At 45.6% G+C, this 21103-nt stretch overlaps 1 protein-coding gene across 4 annotated transcripts in view; it reads right to left on the minus strand.

The window, feature by feature from the left end:
- The window catches only part of LOC147112936 (prolyl endopeptidase-like), a 136529-nt gene extending 118823 nt beyond the window's left edge, over positions 1-17706 (minus strand). For 2 of the 4 annotated variants that reach the window (XM_085997725.1, XM_085997723.1), the window contains exons 1-2: positions 17593-17703; positions 6726-6800 (exon numbers count right to left, since the gene is read on the minus strand). In XM_085997725.1, the coding sequence (XP_085853851.1) occupies positions 6726-6800; positions 17593-17631 (114 nt within the window). In that variant the 5' untranslated portion in view covers positions 17632-17703. Of the gene's footprint in view, positions 1-6725; positions 6801-17592 lie in introns of all 4 variants that reach the window. The other 2 variants (XM_085997724.1, XM_085997726.1) reach the window with 2 other exon arrangements.
- Positions 17707-21103: the final 3397 nt, after the last annotated feature.

The raw sequence follows: 21103 nt of genomic DNA on the forward strand, positions 1-21103 counted from the left end.
AAACGTTTCAGCTTTGTCTTTTGCACTTACATGCTGGGCTCCACCATCATTGAGGATGGGTATATTCATGGCGCCTCCTCCTCCTGTTAGTTGTTTAATGGTCCACCACCATTCACAACTGGATGTGGCAGGACTGCAGAGCTTTGATCTGATCTGTTGATTGTGGGATTGCTTAGATCTGTCTATAGCATGCTGCTTCCACTTTTTAGCAAGCATGTAGTCCTGTGTTGCAGCTTCCCCAGGTAGGCACTGCATTTTTAAGTACGCCTGGTGCTGCTCCTGGCATGCTCTTCTACACTCCTTATTCAACCAGGGTTGGTCCCCTGGCTTGATGGTAATGGTAGAGTGAGAGATATGCCAGGCGATGAGGTTACAGATTGTGGTGGAATACAATTCTGCTGCTGCTGATGGCCCACAGCGCCTCATGGATGCCCAGTTTTGAGCTGCTAGATCTGTTCTGAATCTATCCCATTTAGCACAGTGGTAGTGCCACACATGATGGAGGGTGTCCTCAGTGTGAAGACAGGACTTTGTCTCCACAAGGACTGTGTGGTGGTCACTGCTACCAATGCTGTCATGGACAGATGCATCTGCGACAGGTCGTTTGGTGAGGACGAGGTCAAAGATTTTTCCCTCGTGTTGGTTCTCTCACCACCTGTTGAAGGCCCAGGCTGGCAGCTATGTCCTTCAGGACTCGGACAGCTCGGTCAGTAGTGGTGCTACCGAGCCACTATTGGCGATGGACATTGAAGTCCCCCCACCCAGAGTATATTCTGTGCCCTTGCTACTCTCAGTGCTTCTTCCAAGTGGTGCTCAACATGGAGGAGTACTGATTCATCAACTGAGGGAGGGTGTTAGGTGGTAATCAGCAGGAGGTTTCCTTGCCCATGCTTGACCTGAAACGTCATGGGGTCCAGAGTCAATGTTGAGGACTCCCAGGGCCACTCCTTCCCGACTGTATACCACTGTGCAGCCACCCCTGGTGGGTCTGTCCTGCCTGAGGGAGGAGTTTGGGGCATTGGCTGAAAGGTATGATTCTGTGAGTATGACTATGTCCGGCTGTTGCTTGACTAGTCTGTGGGGCAGCTCCCCCCATTTTGGCACAAGTCCCCAGATGTTGGGGAGGAGGACTTTGCAGGGTCGACTGGGCTGGGTGTGCCATTGTCGTGTCCGTAGACGGTGCCGAGGTCGATGCCAGGTGGTCCGCCCAGTTTTATTCTTACTGTTTTTTGTAGCAGTTTTTTTACAACTGAGTGGCTTGCTGGGCCATTTTAGAGGGGATTAATATGGGCTGAAAGGACTTTCTCATTTGTAATGATCTAATATAATTAGGATGTGGTACTAATTTTGATTTTGAGGATCTTAGTTTTAAAAAAATACAGTAATCTGTTTAATTCTTCTATCTTCAATACATGTCAACACTTTGCAAATTGCATGACTTGGATTGTAGAGAAGATCAAGCTGAACAAATGGAATTACGTTATGTAGTTGTTTCATTCTTCTTTCTACGCCAAGTTTCTTTCCTCCTCTGAAAGGAATCAACTTCTGGCTGGGTTACAGTTTACGCTCACCCAAGTGACTGTTATTCATGTGAGCCGTGATAAGTGTGGACAGGCCATTCGACCACAGGAGACATCATAGCTGGCCATGGCCATATCCTCACCGAAGTTCACACACCTGCACTTCCAGCAGGGATTAACAACAGCAATCACAACTAATTTTCTCCTAATTGACAGAGGCCAATTATGGCATGCCCGCTGCCATCCTGGCAGAGATCAGCCGAGCTTCCTGGTAATTACAGAACAGCTATTTGCTGACTTAACCAGATGAGCCATTGGGGGAAATTAGTTTTAACATCTATGAATATTCACTTTCCTTAAAATTCTGGCCCGGAATTTGCGGTCAGCAGCAAAGCAAAGGCGTTCGCCGCTGGCCCCGAAGAAAGCTGCCCACAAAGATATCGCGATCTCTGTGGCAAGAAGTTTGCCTTTTTCGACGCGCAAGTGATTTCAGTGCAATATAATGGGGAATCCATAACGCGATCTGCTGTGAAGTCAACAAGCTGTCTAAGCAGCCAATCACAATGCAGAATTCTCAGACAGGGAACCAGGAAGTGAACAAGTTGCTTTTATTCAGCCTTTTTAAAAATGTTAGAGCAAAACAAAGATTGGGGCTCTCACATGGGGAAAAGGTAAACCTGAAATAAAGATGAACAAACTTTTAAAATATATAATTTTTTTTTTTTTAATTTCTTAAAAATTTAATTTTTATCATAATGGTGAAATTTGACACTCCACAAAATTAAAATCAATTTTGCAGGGCCATAACGTTTGTTTAGCAGCCAATACGCTGTTAAAACCCCAGTTACACCTAATCCAACAAGGCCTAACTTTTGATGGGGTATTTAACAGCGATATTACCGCGGAAAAGCCCAAGTTTTCGTCAGTTTCACTGATAACACTGATTGTTGGCAATGGGAGGGTGGGGGGGGAGAAAGGGGGCCACAGCGTAGCCAGTGTCGGAGCAGTGAATGACTGACCACAACGTCAGGATTTCCGCGTTTAGATGTGCACGCACTACATCCTAAAATTACGGTCAGTTTCAAAGGGGTAATAACAGCGAATGCTGTTAGTTTGTTGTTATTACCCACCGCAGATTCCAGGCCTATATGAACAGTTTTTCTTAAAGCTCAAATGTCCATTGGTTCATACACAAAAAAAATGCACATACTTGAGAGCTATATCACAAATATATATCAGTAACATCACAACTATAATATACACACACAAAATTTGAAGGAATGGAGTTGCATATTTCAGAAATAAAATTCCATTAAGTCAGAAAGTACACCTGCACCGACAAGCATGAAAGCACACATGGAATAAACAAGCTAAAAATGTTGATCACCTCTGATCTGAGTTCTCAGAATTCTAAAATCTTGTGTCTACTTAGAAATAATACTGTAAACTTAGGATCCCAAATGAGCAGCTGGAGCACAGCAGTGCACTGGAAAAGTGGCTCATTTCCCCCCCCCCCCCCCCCACCTCCCAAGGCGTTAGGTTTCCGATCTTAGCTACATCACTCCAGGTAGGCACAAACAGAAAACCAGAGTCATTAAAAGTTGCCACGGGATACTAGCATATGAATGCTTAACACATTTGTTTGAAATTCTTCTCGCCACAAGAGGCATTAATCCATTTCATTGAAGTAGGTTTGTACTTTGTTCTGCAGTATACATGGCGTCATTTGAAGCCTAGATGTTTTCCAATAGGAAGAAAACAGACTCGTCTCCAGCCTGCTGCCACATCACCTCGCTGCATCTGACTGACAAGACAGCTGTGAGCAGGTTACCGCTGGTGCATGCCCCAGAGAGTAAAATACAGGGAGTCCAATAAATATAGAATGATACAACACAGGAGGCCGCCATTCGGCCCATCTTGCCTCTGCTGGCTCTTTGGTCGAGCTTTCCAATTCGTCTCACTCCCCTGCTCTTTCACCAGAGCCCTGCAAGTATTTTCCCCATCAAGTATTATCCAATTCCTTTTTGAAAGTTACAATTGTATCTGCTTCCACCACCCTTTTCAGGCAGTGCATTCAAGATCATGACAACTCACTGTGTAAATGTTTTCCCCTCCTATCACCTGATTCTTTAGCCAATCACCTTAAATGTGTGTCTTCTGGTTCCTGACCCTTCTGCCACTGAAAACAGTTTCTCCTTATTTACTCTACCAAAATTTTATATATAATATATATTATTGGGTAAAGGCAATGCTTGGTGTAGCATTAAGCTATATAGAACAGAATGACCTAGGTTCCAACTCCCAGCCCATGCTGAGTGAACTCAACTCTTCTCAGCTGGAACAGCAGTTATAGACAGCCAATGACTTCAGTATCACTGAGCAAAGAAAGTCTTGAGATTGAATCAAAACAAGTCAGGGCTCCCAATCATAATCCCTATCTAGTGATGCTGCTAAAAAGTGAGGATTGGGGTTGACTGTGATCCTGTCCACAGTGAACCAATACCCAGGAACATAGAGTCTAATGAGAGGGAGGAATTGAATGTAATCAGTATTTGTAGGGAAATTGACGGGATTGAAGGCCGATAAATCCCCAGGGCCTGATAATCTACATCCTAGGGTACTTAAGGAAGTGGCCCTAGAGATAGTAGATGCATTGCTGGTCATCTTCCAAAATTCTATAGACTCAAACAGTTCCCATGGATTGGAGGATAACTAATGTAGCCCCACTATATAAAAAAGGTGGTAGAGAGAAAACGGGGAATTATAGACCAGTAAGTCTGACATCGGTAGTGGGAAAATGCTAGAGTCCATTATAAAAGATGTAATAGCAGAGCGCTTGGAAAACAGTGACAGGATCGGACAAAGTCAACATGGATTTACAAAAGGTAAATCATGCTTGACTAATCTACTGGAATTTTTTGAGGATGTAACTGGTAGAATAGATAAGGGAGAACCAGTGGATGTGGTGTATTTGGACTTTCAGAAGGCTTTCGATAAGGTCCCGCATAAGAGATTTTAGCATGCAAAGTTAAAGCACACGGGTTTGGGGGTAAGGTACTGTCTTGGATAGAGAACTGGTTGGCAGACAGGAAGCAAAGAGTTGGAATAAACGGGTCTTTTTCTGAGTGGCAGGCAGTGACTAGTGGGGTACCGCAGGGATCGTTGCCAGGACCCCAGCTATTCACAATATATATAAATGATCTAGATGAGGGAACTAGATGTAATATCTCCAAGTTTGCAGATGACACAAAGCTGGGTGGGCGTGTGTGCTGTGAGGAGGATGCAGAGAAACTCCAGTATGATTTGGACAGGTTGGGTGATTATACTGCATTTGCCATGCATCTGCCCAATGTGGATAAATGCAAGGTTATCCACTTCGGTGGCAAAAACAGGAAGACAGATTATCTGAACGGCAATAGATTGGGAAAAGGGGGAAGTGCAACGAGACCTGGGTGTCCTTGTGCACCAGTCGCTGAAGGTAAGCATGCAGGTGCAGCAGGTGGTTAAGAAGGCAAATGGTATGTTGGCTTTCATAGCGAGAGGATTCGAGTATAGGAGCAAGGATGTCTTGCTGCAGTTGTACAGGGCCTTGGTGAGACCACACCTGAGTATTGTGCGCAGTTTTGGTCACCTTATCTGAGGAAGGATGTTCTTGCCATGGAGAGAGTGCAGTGAAGATTCACCAGACCGATACCTGGGATGGCAGGAATGACGTATGAGGAGAGGTTGGATCGATTAGGCTTATATTCGCTAGAATTTAGAAGAATGAGGGGGATCTCATTGAAACTTATAAAATTCTAACAGGACTAGACAGACTAGATGCAGGAAGGATGTTCCCGATGGTGGGGGAGTCCAGAGCGAGGGGGTCACAGTCTAAAGATAAGGGGTAAGCCATTTAGGACAGAGATGAGGAGGAATTTCTTCACCCAGAGAGTGGTGAACCTGTGGAATTCTCTACCACACAAGGCAGTTGAGGCCAATTCATTAAATATATTCAAGAAGGAGTTAGATATATTTCTTAAGGCTAAAGGGATCAAGGGATATGGGGAGAAAGCAGGGACCATGATCTCATTAAATGGTGGAACAGGTTCGTGGGGCCGAATGGCCTACTCCTGCTCCTATCTTCTATGTTTCATCATAACTTCCTTGCATTTGTACTCTATGCCTCTATTTATGAAGCCCAGGATCCCGTATGCTTTTATAACCACTTTCTCAACTTGCCCTGCCACCTTCAACGATTTTTGCATATATCTCTGTTCCTGCACCCCCTTTAGGATTGTACCCTTTAGTTTATATTGCCTCTCCTCGTTCTTCCTACCAAAATGTATCACTTCGCACTTCTTTGCGTTAAATTTCATCTGCCACATGTCCGCCCATTCCACCAGCCTGTCTATGTCCTCTTGAAGTCTATCACTATCCTCCTCACTGTTCACTATACAGGAAACTTTGTGCTATCCGGCACCGACGGGACTGAGCTGTTGCCGTTCCCTCAAAACTGCCGGACACTCCAGCTCTAATGTTGAAAGATACGGAAGCTTTTGAGCTCCGTATCTGTCAACAAACCCTGTTGCAACAGCTTCTAAACAGTCCAAGCGTCTCTGTAGCTTAGCAACAGCAGACCTTGACTGTTGAGGAAAAAAGCAATGAGAAGAAAAAAAACCTAACGAAAACGGCTCCTGATTTTTGCCGGTGGCTCGAGCATTCCGGACAGTTAGCCTCCGGATAACACAAAGTTTCCTGCACTTCCAAGTTTTGTGTCATGTGCAAATTTTGAAATTTTGCTCTGTACACCCAAGTCTAAATCAAGAAAAGCAGCGGTCCTAGTACCGACCCCTGGGGAACACCACTGTGTACCCTCCTCCAGTGTGATAAACAACCGTTCACCACTACTCTCGGTTTCCTGTCACTTAGCCAATTTTGTATCCATGCTGCCACTGTCCCTTTTATTCCATGGACTTCAACTTTGCTGGCAAGCCTATTATGTGGCACTTTATCAAACGCCTTTTGGAATTCCATGTACACATCAACCGCATTGCCCTCATCAACAAACTCGATCAAGTTAGTTAAAAACGATTTGCCTTCAATAAATCCATGCTGGCTTTCCTTAATGAATCCATACTTGTCCAAGTCTATGTTTCAAAATATTGAACATTTACATATCCTTGTGGAAACTTATTAAAAATGACAGACAACTTATATATTTACCTTAGTGTCTTCACTATCGGGATTTTCTAGCCATCTATAAGGGTCTGAAATTTTACAGCCATGGTAGTCATCAATCTGATAATAGAAATAAAATTACAATGAGCAAAAGAAAATCTATATTACAGTACTTTAATAGTGGATTACATTTTTAAAATTGATTCTTGTATTGAAAACTTCTGCTACTTCTGAAACAAATTTTCTTTCTGTAATTGCAGCTGCATATGCTCAGTTTGTAAAGGACAATAGCCACACACCTAGAAATGGTGCAATGCAAATTCTGATAGCTACAAGAATGTTTTCACTATGGACCGTATAACATGGCAGCACGTGACAGTTCCAGACTGCAATTCAGGTCTACGTTAACTCAAAGTTAACATAGGAGAGTTCCCAGATTCCACAGGAATTGCTGTGTGCAGTGAAAAATCCTCTGTAAAGTTTGCTCCATGCAGACATCTCTCTCTCTCGCTGCACTTCTTACACACCTCCCCCACCCCCACCCCCTCCAGTACTCATCCAGGTCAGTCCTCTCAGCAGATGTGACCTCTGCAACTTGGGAACATTGGGCTGCTCATGGCCCAGAAATGTTGGTATGTTCAGTATAAATTAGCTGTGAATAACAAACTGACATGAACCAGTTTGTTTTAATTATTTTGCAAAATAATACAAATGCAATCTTTCCATGCATTAATATTGTATTTACTGATCAACATTAGACAGGAAAAGTATGGAAGATGATGTTTAAAGTTACACAAGGAAACAGCGGCTTTTCAGACCAATCGGGATCAGTCAATACTACCGCTCCCCTAAACTCGCTCAAAAAATGATGCAACAATTAGATCTCTGTCCTTGGTTTTAAACCTGATGTGAACTAGATACTTAAATACATAATTTCCACAGGAGGCATATTTGTGGCGCACTGAAGCCTGTGAGATCCTTCTAACAGTCACTATAGGCACAAGATAATCATTTGAAAACTAGAGACTTCAACACTGAATATCAAATACTTTCTTGTATGCAATCAGTGCAAGATAAATGCACTGTCTTTAATATTCTGTTATCAAGTTGCAAGGACACTTTGTATCACAGTTAAGTACACTAATGCCTTCCAGTGGTGGCAACTGGACATTGCAATTAGCACAAAAACAGATAAAGTTCGATGCACAGCAAGCAGGTCATTCCGCAAAATGCAAAAAACCTGCAATGTTGGATATCTGAAACAAAACCACAAATTGGCATCTGTGGAGAGGACAGTCAACATTGAGATTGCGCCCTTTTTTAGAACTGAAGAATAAGAGATGAATAAGCATATTAATAGCATGAGAAAGACTCAGGAAATATCAGTGGAATCACTCTTGGATGATGCAACAGATCAGCTCAGTCAAAAAATTGAAAAAAGCATTAAGGAATAAAAGACATTAAAGAAACAACTGACACGTGAATAACTAAAGTGAGTTGGAAGCCTAAGGAAAAGGCGAGAAAATGGGAAAGATGGAAAACAGAGAAAACCTGTGGGTCCGGTTTGAAATTACAGTAAACTCTCTCTTATCCGGCACCTACGGGACCAGGATGGTGCCGGTTGATGAAAAATTCTGGATAACAGAGGTAGGCAATTTTTAACACAAACAAAAATAAAAACCACTGACTAACTCGGCCACCGCGGGAGACTCGGACTCGGCAAAACGAGTGCTGGATGGATTCGGCAAGATTACTGGTTATCTATTTTGCCGGTTATTAAAGAATTCCGGATGATGAAGTGCTGTTTAAACAAGGGTTTACTGTATAACAGAAGATGCTGGTAAAGTAGGCTGCATTTAGTTGCACCATAAGTGGGTTGGACCAGATTTCTGATTGGTCCCCTTGGAGGACAAGATAGCCAACAGTCAGCCTGGAATGTATAATTTGATCCTGCCTGCTGGAGAGTAATTCAAAGTCTCTGCAATGTGCAATTTGATCCAGTCATTGTCACAGGCAGGCTGTGCCAGTGAAGCTGCTCCAGTGCAGCCACAACAGTGGCATCTACCTGTTAATGTGGTCACCTAGAACGGCACGATAACACTCTCACGGCTACGTGTGGCCTGCCCTTTCGACCGCCTCCCAATCATCAGTTGAGTGATGTAGCATAAAATGCTGGAAATGCTCAGCAGGCCAGGCAGCATCGGTGGAGAGAGAAGCAGAGTTAACGTTTCAGGTCGATGACCTTTCGTCAGAACGTGAGACGTTAACTCTGCTGCACTTTCGGGAAATGCTGCCTGATTTGCTGAATGAAATCCACAGCAGTGACTACTTTACATAATTTGAGTGACAAGGTTGGTTTACCGAGACGCAGTTCATTCAATGAGAACAGGTGAGGGTGACGCCATTGCAAGTGACATCGCTAGCAGAGCCACAGACTTTTAACATGCGCTGAGAATGACAGAGTGGCCCAGCTCATGCGCAGGATGACATCACGGGTCAACTGAAAACCGAAAGGACCCACACTGTCGCTAATCACTCAGTCAAACTAAACACTCTGGGTGAGAGCTGCGGTGACTGATGGGGCATTGTGCGTGGGTCACGGATTGTTAACAGGCTTATTGGGTACGAAGTGAATAGTGACTGTCATGACTTCCGGGTTTCGTCCAGTCCAATGATGTCACTTGCCGCACATGCTCCAGGCTTTCCGAGATATCAACTCACGGCCGTTCATGGTCAAGAGCGTGATCCAGGTCTGGGGCGAGGAGAGGGAGAATGCGGTGTGGGTGTAAAGGGCGGGATGGGGTTGGAAGAACAATATTCGTCCTCCCATTTGGATCACATTCTCGCTCTAACCCACCCGCTTTAGACCTGGATCACGTTCTTCTCCCCCCTCCCTCATCCCCACAGTTCTCCCCCTCCACTAGTTCCTGACCTCCTTCCACTTCCCCCCGCCCCCCCCCCCCCGGCCCGGAGTTCATCTCCTTCCTCCCAGGATCCCATATGCTTTAACTGCTTTGTTAACCTGTCCTGCCACCATCAAAGATTTGTGCACAAACACCCCCAGCTCTCTCTGTTCTTGCACCCACTTTAAAATTGTACGATTTAGCTTGTATTGTGTCTCCTCATTCTTCCTACCAAAATGTATCACATCACACGTTTCTGCATTGAATTTAAGGACACAAGCCTGAAACACCAACTGTCTCTACTCCACAGATGCTGACCTGTTGTGTTTCCTACTTTTGTTTCAAATGGCCACTATTTGTAGTACATGAAACAGGGGTAGGTCATTCAGCCCCTCAAGCCTCTTCCGCCATTCAATCAGATCATGTCTGATTTGTACCTCAACTGCATTTACTCACCTTTGATCCATATCCCTCGATACTATTACCAAACAAACATCTTTCAATCTCAGTCTTGAACACTTCAATTGACCCAGTATTCACAGCCTTTGGAGGGAAGAGAGTTCCATATTTCCACTACCCTTTGTGTGAAAAAATGCTTCCTAATTTCACTCCTGAATGGCCTAGCTCTAATTTTAAGATTGCGCCCCTTGTTCTGGATGCGGCCACAAGAGGAAATAATTGCTCTGTATCTACCCTATCGAATCCTTTTGTCATTTTAAAGACCTCAATTAGATCACCACTCAATCTACCAAACTCAAGCAGATACAAGCCAAGTTTATGCAACCTGTCCTCATAAATTAACTCTTTAAACCCCAGTACAGGTTGAGCGTCCCAAATCCGGAGTTCCAGAATCCGGGACGATTGGTGGCAGGGGTCCGGAATCCGTAAAATGTTCCGGAATCCGGACACCCTGAGGGAGGCTTACCAAAACACAGAAATAGCGCAACCTGGGCCCAGGCAGTTCCAGACTCGGCACGTGTTTCTGATGTCCGAAGTCTGGAAATATCGCAACCTGGGCTTGGGCGTTTCCGGACTTCGGACATCAGAAACATGTTCTGAAGTCCGGAAAAACCCAAAAACCGGCTCGGTCCCGAGATAAAGTTCAACACTCCATTAGCCATTTTGATTACTTTTTGTACCTGTGCACTAGCTTTTAGTGATTTATTTGCTCTCCACATCTCTTTGCTCATGCACAGATCCTAATTTCTCACCATTAAGAAAAGATTCTGATTTGTCTTACTTCGATCCAGAGTGAATGATCTCAAACTTCCCTACATTGAACTCCATTTGCCACAGTTTTGCCCATTTACTTAATCTGGCTATGCCCCTTTGTAACTTCCAGCGCCCATCTGCACCACTTACTGTCCCTCCTAACTTAGTGTCATCTGCAAATGTTACCTTTATTCCCAACTCTGTCTCTTACCTCCCAACCAATTTCCAAACTATGTCTTAAGGTTCCAATTCCGTGCGCTTTCATTTTTGTTAATAATCTCATATGCGGAGCCTTATCAAATGTCTTCTGTAAGTCCATATAGATAACATCCATCATGTTAGTGACGACCTCAAAAAATTCAACTAGATTAGTCAGACATGACCTGCCATGCGGACTCTCCCTGATCAGATCAGATGTGCTCAAGTGGTCAGTCACACAATCACATTCCAGTAAACACCCCCCCACCTCCCCCGGGTGGAATCCATCAGGTCCTGCAGATTTGTCTACCATAAGTCTCCATTACCATTTTTTAAATTTATATTATTACATCCAATAAATTCCTCCCCTTGACTTATTTTTAAAGTCTTTGGTATATTATCCTAATCTACTACAGCAAAAGCAGATACAAAGTACTCATTTAACAAGTCTGCCGTCCCTTTATTTTCCATTACATCACCTGTGTGTCTTTGATGGGCCCGCATTCCCTTTACCCTTTATTATAAAAACTTTTACTGTTAGCTTTGATATCCCCAGCAAGTTTATTTTATATTCCCTTTTTGCATCGCTCCCAGTCTGCTGGATTTAGTACTTTGCTTTTTGATGGGAATTGACATCCATTCTATCTTTGCTCTTTCATCTACATTGGTTATGAAGAGCAGCACTCTACTCCTCGCACAGGCAGAAAATAATGTACCCATGAAGATGGACTGAGGCTGTTTGAGCTAATTTCACATAGGATCTAACTGGCAGGGAGAGCAGATTTTCAACCATGTCTGGAATGACTTCAAAGGCAGCTTCCATGGTGAATCTTACTATGTTACTCAATCCCTCTAACATGACATTGTAAATACAGCTGACACTATACACCAGGAAATAAACTTCCTGCATTTTTCTTTTTTCACCAGTTCCTACTGTTAACCACTTTCTTGTTCATCGTGAAAAAATATACCAGTATGGCTTGCATGAAATTAATATCCGACAGTACATCAGTGACTGACTACACTTCAAAAAAAGTACTTAATTGACTAAAGTGCTTTGGGACACCCCGAGGTCATGAATGGCGCTATAGAAATGCAAATCCTTTCAATATATCCATATATATATACACATAATATATATATATATATACACACACACTAGCTGGGGGGGCCCGGCGTTGCCAGGGCTTTTTTGGGCCGCGCGGTTTACGGCTGGGCGCTGCCGCGCTCTGTCACTCTTTCCCTCCCTGACCCTCTCTCTGTCCCGCCCCCTCTCTCTCCCTGCCCCTGTCTGTCCCCTCTCTCTCTCCCCCTCTCCCTGCACCCGGGGAAGGGCTTTGAAAATTGAGCCCGGCCGCGGTGGCCGTGCGGGGCCTAGCGCCGAAGGCCCAGCCGGGCTCTCGGGCCAAGACGGACCCCAGCTGAGCTCCTGGTGCGTGCAGCCGCCGCGCTGCGGTTTACAGCCGGCCGCCGACGCTCCCCCGCCTGCTCTGTGTCTCGGGCCGAGCGGTTGTGAGGCCCGGCCTGAGTGACTCCAACTCACCTCCCGCTCCCGCAATGTGGGGGTTTGTTTGGCTGGTGCTGTCGCTGTGGGGATGAAAAAAATGGCGGCGAAGTTTCGGGAGGCTGCAGGATTAGGCCCGCCCACACACGGAATGAAACGCCACCTGTGACGCACCGATTGGTCAACCATCAGGTCACTGAACTGTAGGATTGGTGAACCATCACGTCAGTCAACGCTATCCCCTGTACGCTTGGTCAACCATCACGTCACTCAACGCTAATGAGCGGTAGGATTGGTGAACCGCTAATGAGCGGATTTTTGAACGTTTTTTGTATAGTGTCCGAACAATTTTTGTCTGACCAAAAAGTAAATACACCTATTAGACTCCCCTAATGATAAGCTTTCTTTTGATATAACGTGCGTGTAGGTACGCTCTATAACTTTTGAGTGTATAGCGGACAGACTAAATAAATATAATATATAATGTATTTATCAATTATTTCACATAATACAGCCAGACATCATTCCAACTCAGCTACATCTGACCTGCTCCTTTAACTCTACAAATCCAGATTTAATCTCCCCCCCCCCCAACCAATCACTCCACTTTGACTCTTTACTTCGGTACAGTTGAATGAGCGTTAGGTACCTTCCAATCTCATCCGAGAAGTCATTATTCAATGTGAGCTTTGAGAGCAAGGGCAGCTTATTCAACAATGGGATGCATCGTCCCCAAATCCAATCCCTTCCTCATCCAGCATCGATTTTGCACACTTCCAGGAGGAGTCATGATCAGGAGGAGCAGTAACCCTGGTAGACGTTTCCTTCTCTCAAACCTGGGCACTGAGGCCAATTATATTGCTTGTACTGCCATCCCAGCCGAGGTCTGCCTGCTTAGATCTGACCAGTGATCAAAGCTGGGAGCTTCCTGGTCTGTGCAGCTCAGCTACTCTCAGATAAATTGTCTGTGGAATTATATCCCAGCAAGAAGTTGGCGGCTTCAGGGGAATGGAAAAAATTGACAAAAGCAAAAAAGGGTTTGTGCAACTAGAATGTGAAACACATACTCCACTGAATTCAAAGAAGGGAGCTTTTGCAGAGTGCACCCTGCTGGCCACAATGGTTGGCACATAATCCATCTAACATGTTAAGCCAAGCAAGGACCACCTAAACAGATAGACAGAGCAGGCTAAGTGCACCATCAACCACAGCAGACAGATCTGAAGAAGGGTTGCACACAAAACATCAATCTGTCTGCTCTCTCCACAGATGCTGACTAATCCTGCTGTGTGCTTCCAACACTTTCTGTTCTTGCTTCAGATGTGCTCTTTATAATACAATACAAATCGCTTTATTGGCATGATAAGGTACATCTTATGTTGCCAAAGCATCAAAATACATTTATGGTTGAACACATAAACGCAGTTCCATTCATACAGTGTATAAACAGGTATATCCCTGAGTTTATAAATATATTTTCGCCTTGTTTATATATACTCTTGTCTTAGTTTACTGGTTGTCCCTCTGTTCATGGCAAGCTGTAACATAGTGTGCCGCCAGTGTTACACAGCTTCTCTCCTCCCCCAGTAGGAATGGGAGTTTTTGGTTGTCAGTCAGATTTCTGAATTCAGGGCATATTTGTGAGAATTTTTGATAGAAATTCTCTCTGATGCCCTGATATTTTCCACAGGCTGTGAGGAAGTGCATCTCTGTCTCAACTACTCCCTGACTGCAGTGAGAGCATATCCTGTCTTCTCTTGGCAGCCTGGTCTGCCTGTGTCTGCCTTTTTCGATCGCTAGGCTATGTTCGCTAAGTCTGTACCTTGTCAAGGTTCTTCTCAGTTTGTTATCCTTTACCATGGTCAGGTAATCAGCTATGTTGTATTGTCTGTTTAGGGCCAAGTAGCAATTGAGTTTGCTTTGGGTTTTTGTTGTTTCTGCCCAATATGACAGATATTTTTCCTTTTGCTTAGCGACGATTGTGTTGGGTCGAATTCTTTGTGTTACCCTGTCACTGTCCTGGGGCTGGTTATTGTTAGTATTGTTATTAGTTACTTTATTGAGTCCCAGGACTAGTTGACTGAGGGTATTCTTCTTTATGGTCAGCTCTTGGCATTTCAGGGCGTCGTAGTGATAGCATTGGGGGTTGCTCATTTGTAGGTGATTCCAAAATTTGGTGGCTCTTTTTTGGATAGTGATTATTAATGGGTATTGGCCTAGTTCCGCCCTGCATGCGTTGTTTACTGTTTTCCTTTGAGTCCGGAGGATACTTTTACAGAATTCCGCATGTAGGATCTCAATTGGGTGTTTGTCCCATTTTGCAAAATCTTGTTGTGTTAGTGGTCCCCAGACCTCACTGCCATAGAGTGCAATTGGTTCAATTACTGATTTGAAAATTTTGAGCCAAATGCTAATTGGGATTTCTATTTGGATTGATTTTTTGATGGCATAGAAAGCCCTTCTTGCTTTCTCTTTCAGTTCATTCACAGCCAGTTTGAAGTTTCCCGTAGAACTGATTTTTAAGCCCAAGTATGTGTAGTGAGTGGTTTGTTCAATTTTGGTTGTTCCTACTGTGAAATTTATTGTGGGTCCATGTTGTTTGGATCTTTGCTGGAACACAAGGACTTTGGTTTTTTGGGGATTTATTGTCAGGGCCCAAGTCTGGCAGTACGACTCCAGCAGGTCCAGGTTCTGCTGTAGACCCTCCTTAGTTGGTGACAGCAGAACCAGGTCGTCGGCATAGAGGAGGAATTTAACCTTGGATTCATATAGGGTGAGGCCGGGTGCTGTAGATTGTTCAAGTAGTTTTGCCAATCCATTAATGTAAATATTAAAGAGTGTCGGTGAGATTGGCGAGCCCTGCGTCACCCCCCGCCCCTGTGGGAAGTATTTTGTTTGTTTGTCTCCAATTTTAACTGCACATTTATTGTTTGTATACATTGATTTAATTACATCATATGTTTTACCTCCTACCCCGCTTTCGATAAGTTTCAGGAATAAACCGTCATGCCAGATGGAGTCGAAAGCCTTCTGGAAATCTACAAAGCATGCGTAGATTTTGCTTTTGTTATGGTGAACGTGTTTGTCAATTAGGGTCTGTAGGGTGAAGATATGATCGGATGTTCTATAGTTTGGCAGGAATCCAATTTGGCTTTTACTCAAGACATTGTGCTCTTCAAGGAAGTTTATAAGTCTTTCGTTTATGATGCTACAGAATACCTTCCCCAGGTTACTGTTTACACAGATGCCTCGATAGTTGTTTGGGTCGATTTTGTCCCCACTTTTGTATATGGGTGTTATGAGTCCTTTATACTTTACTATCTCAGGAATGCACTCGAGAAGGCCACTGGCAAATACTGACACTTTCTCGGGCAAAACATACAGACATCGTCCCACAGGAACCCCTGCAAACAATAACACCCTCCCTGGGGGGGACCCTGCAAACAATAACACCCTCCCTGGGGGGGACCCTGCAAACAACACTACCCTCCCCAGTGGAGATCCTGCAAACAACACCACCCTCCCCAGTGGAGATCCTGCAAACAACACCACCCTCCCCAGTGGAGACCCTGCAAACACCACCACCCTCCCTAGTGGAGACCCTGCAAACAACACCACCCTCCCCAGTGGAGACCCTGCAAACAACACCACCCTCCCCAGTGGAGACCCTGCAAACAACACCACCCTCCCCAGTGGAGACCCTGCAAACAACACCACCCTCCCCAGTGGAGACCCTGCAAACAACACCACCCTCCCTAGTGGAGACCCTGCAAACAACACCACCCTCCCGAGTGGAGACCCTGCAAACAACACCACCCTCCCTAGTGGAGACCCTGCAAACAACACCACCCTCCCTAGTGGCGACCCTGCAAACAACACCACCCTCCCTAGTGGAGACCCTGCAAACAACACCACCCTCCCTAGTGGAGACCCTGCAAACAACACCACCCTCCCTAGTGGAGACCCTGCAAACAACACCACCCTCCCTAGTGGAGACCCTGCAAACAGCACCACCCTCCCTGCGGGGAACCCTGCAAACAGCAACACCCTTCCTGCGGGGGGACCCTGCAAACAGCAACACCCTCCCTGAGGGGGGGGGGGGGGAGAAAGAGACCCTGCAAACAGTAACACCCTCCCTGGGGGGGACCCTGCAAACAGTAACACCCTCCCTGGGGGGGTCCCTGCAAACAGTAACACCCTCCCTGGGGGGGTCCCTGCAAACAGTAACACCCTCCCTGGGGGGGACCCTGCAAACAGTAACACCCTCCCTGGGGGGGACCCTGCAAACAGTAACACCCTCCCTGGGGGGGGACCCTGCAAACAATAACACCCTCCCTGGGGGGGACCCTGCAAACAATAACACCCTCCCTGGGGGGGACCCTGCAAACAATAACACCCTCCCTGGGGGGGACCCTGCAAACAATAACACCCTCCCTGGGGGGGACCCTGCAAACAATAACACCCTCCCTGGGGGGGGACCCTGCAAACAATAACACCCTCCCTGGGGGGGACCCTGCAAACAATAACACCCTCCCTGGGGGGGGGACCCTGCAAACAATAACACCCTCCCTGGGGGGGGGGACCCTGCAAACAATAACACCCTCCCTGGGGGGGGACCCTGCAAACAATAACACCCTCCCTGGGGGGGGACCCTGCAAACAATAACACCCTCCCTGGGGGGGGGACCCTGCAAACAATAACACCCTCCCTGGGGGGGACCCTGTAAACAATAACACCCTCCCTGGGGGGGACCCTGTAAACAATAACACCCTCCCTGGGGGGGACCCTGCAAACAATAACACCCTCCCTGGGGGGGGACCCTGCAAACAACAACACCCTTCAAGCCTGCAGCCCTAACTTGGGAGAGAGAGCAGCTACCCAGCCGGAAGCCTCAGCATTGCGCTGCCTTGCTAACTGCGGTGCAGCACCGAGCAGCCGGCGAGTGAGCGCGGGCCGGTGGCGGGCGCTCCGCTCCGGGGCCCCGCACTGTCCCGAGCGGTGTGCCGACAGAGGATGGTAACCCACTCTCTCACACACTCACTCCTCTCCGGGAGCGGCCCATCGCCCAGGGCCGGGGGGACGCGGCTTCACTTACGCTGTCCAACCGCTTGGCCTCGGGGTAATGGTGAGCCATTGTCACTAACAGTCAGCCTGGATCCAGCTCACCGACACACACACTGCCGGAAACGCGTCACCGGAAGTGAGTGCTGCCACCTTCGCCGGAAGTGCGGGTCACGTGTTGGTTGGCCTTGACTGCCGCCGACTGAGAGAAAGCTTCCAATCAAAGAAGGCGCTTCTCTCACCTCCCCAACAGATTCACTCCTTTCTGCCCGCTCTGGGCGACACTCTCAGCTGTGGCTCAGTGGGTCTTTAAGTCAGAAGGTTGTGGTTTCAAGTTCCACTCCTGGGATTTGAGCACAAAAATCTAGGCTGACACTCCAGTGCAGTGCTGAAGGAGTGCTGCACTGTCAGGTGCCGTCTTTCGGATGAGACGTTCAACCGATGCTCCGTCTGCTCTCTCAGCCGGACGTAAAAGATCCCATGGCACTTTCGAAGAAGAGCAGGGGAGTTATCCTCGGTGTTCTGGCCAATATTTATCCCTCAATTAACAACAAAAAAAAACGATTATCTAGTCATTATCACATTGCTGTTTGTGGGTATGTAAATTGGCTGCTGCATTTCCCACATTACAACAGTGACCACTTCATTGGCTGTAAAGCGCTGAGACGTCTGGTGGTCGTGAAAGGCGCTATAGAAATGCAAGTCTTTTTCTTCTCAGCCCTTTTAATCTCTCAATTAAGATCCTGCAAGGTTTTTTCCCCTTCCCAGGAGATTGGTCGTGTACAAATCTCCCAGAACATCCAAGGGACTTTGACATCTTGTCAGGGGAGCCCAAACTCTTGGCCGCAGGTTCTCCAGAAAAAACCTGCATTTACACAGCTTCTTTCACATCCCCGGCGTGTCTCAAAGCGCTTCACGGCCAATGAGCTACTTTACAAGCGTAGTAACTGTCCTAACATAGGGAATCGCTGCCGCCAATTTGTGCGCATCAAGCTCCCACAAACAGTAGTGCGATAAGTGACCTGGCCCTCTGTTTTGGCACTGTTAGCTGAGAGATAAATGTTGGGCAGAGCTCAAGTAGAAATCTGCAGCTCTTCAAGTAGTGCCATGGGACCTTTCACGTCTGCCGAAACAGGGTTTAATGTCTCCGAAAGACGGCCCCTCTGACAGTGCAGCACTCCCTCAATACCGCACTGAAGTGTCAGCCTGGATTACCTACTCAAATCCTTGAGTGGGGCTTAAATCCACACTTTCTGACTCAGAGGCAACAGTGTTTTCAGTGATCCAAGGTTCACACTTGGCCTGTAAAGCCTGAGTGACTCACCTACCTGTAGACCACTACTAAAAGTTGAGGGTGATTTAGTTAAGTCTGAAATGAGGGTCCTAAACCTGAACAAAGCAAACTACGTAGGTATGAGAGGCGAGTTGGCTAAGGTAGGTTGGGAAACTAGATTAAAAGATATGACAGTAGAAAAGCAATGGCAAACATTTAAAGGAATAATTCATAATTCGGAACGAATATACATTCCCTTAAGGAATAAAAACACCAAGGGAAAAATAGTCCAACCGTGGCTAACCAGAGAAATTAACGATAGTATTAGATTAAAGGAAGAGGCTTATAATGTTGCCAAAAAGAGTAGTAAACCTGAGGATTGGGAGGATTTTAGAATTCAGCAAAAGAGGACCAAAAAATTGATAAAGAAAATAGAATATGAGAGTAAACTAGCAAGAGGCATAAAAACAGACTGTAAAGGCTTCTATAGGTATGTAAAAAGGAAAAGATTAATGAGAGTAAATGTGGGTCTCTTACAGGCTGAGACAGGAGAAATTATAATGGAGAATAAGAAAATGGCAGAGAAATTAAACAAATACTTCACAGAAGAAGATGCAAAAAACCTCCCGTAAATAGTGGAGAACCAAGGGTCTAGCGAGAATGAGGAACTGAAAGAAATTAGTATTAGTAAAAAAAAGCACTGGAGAAATTAATGGGACTGAAAGCCAATAAATCCCCTGAACCTGATGGCCTACATCCTAGGGTTTTAAAAGAGGTGGCTATAGAGATAGTGGATGCATTGGTTGTCATCTTCCAAAACTCCATAGATTCTAGACTGGTTCCCGCGGATTGGAAGATAGCAAATGTAACCCCACTATTTAAGAAAGGAGGGAGAGAGAAAATGGGGAACTACAGACCAGTTAGCCTGACATCAGCAGTAGGGAAAATGTTAGAATCTATTATTAAGGACGTGGTAACAGGGCACTTAGAAAATAATAATAGGATTGGGCAGAGTCAACACGGATTTATGAAAGGGAAATCATGTTTGACGAATCTGTTTGAGTTTTTTGAGGTTGTAACTAGCAGAATAGATAAGGGGGGGACCAGTGGATGTGGTGTATTTGGATTTTCAGAAGGCATTCGATAAGGTGCCACACAAGAGGTTATTAAACAAAATTAGGGCTCATGGGATTGGGGGTAATATACTAGCTTGGATTGAGGATTGGTTAACGGATAGAAAACAGAGAGTAGGAATAAACGGGTCAATTTCGGGTTGGCAGGCTGTAATTAGTGGGGTACCGCAAGGATCAGTGCTTGGGCCTCAGCTATTCACAATCTATATCAATTATTTGGATGAGGGGACCAAATGTAATATTTCCAAGTTTGCTGATGATACAAAGCTAGGTGGGAATGTAAGTTGTGAGGAGGATGCAAAGAGGCTTCAAGGGGATATAGACAGGCTAAGTGAGTGGGCAAGAACATGGCAAATGGAATATAATGTGGAGAAATGTGAAGTTATCCACTTTGGTAGGAAAAATAGAAAAGCAGAGTATTTTTTAAATGGTGAGAGATTGGGAAATGTTGGTGTTCAGAGGGACCTGGGTGTCCTTGTGCACGAATCACTGAAAGTTAACACGCAGGTACAGCAAGCAATTAGGAAATCAAATGGTATGTTGGCCTTTATTACAAGAGGATTTGAGTATAAGAGTAAAGACGTCTTACTGCAATTATATAGGACCCTGGTGAAACCACACCTGGAGTATTGGGTACAGTTTTGGTCTCCTTACCTAAGGAAGGATATACTTGCCATAGAGGGAGTGCAACGAAGGTTCACCAGACTGGTTTCTGGGATGGGGGGATTGTCCTATGAGCAGAGATTGAGTAGACTATATTCTCTAGAGTTTAGAAGAATGAGAGGTGATCTCATTGAAACATACAACATTCTTAGAGGGCTTGACAGGGTAGATGCAGGGAGGATGTTTCCCCTGGCTGGAGAGTCTAGAACCAGGGGTCACAGTCTCAGAATAAGGGGTCAACCATTTAGGACTGAGATGAGGAGAAATTTCTTCACTCAGAGGGTGGTGAATCTTTGGAATTCTCTACCCCAGAGGGATGTGGAGACTCAGTCGTTGAGTATATTCAAGATAGAGATCGATAGATTTTTGAATATTAAGGAAACCAAGGGATATGGGGATAGTGCAGGAAAGTGGAGATGAGGTAGATCTTATTGAATGGCGGAGCAGGCTGGAAGGGCCAAATGGCCGACTCCTGC

Source organism: Somniosus microcephalus, chromosome 9 (genome assembly GCF_052327205.1).
Source record: "Somniosus microcephalus isolate GS21.2 chromosome 9, FLI_Smic_1.0, whole genome shotgun sequence".
In the NCBI taxonomy this organism is placed as follows: Eukaryota; Metazoa; Chordata; class Chondrichthyes; order Squaliformes; family Somniosidae; genus Somniosus; species Somniosus microcephalus.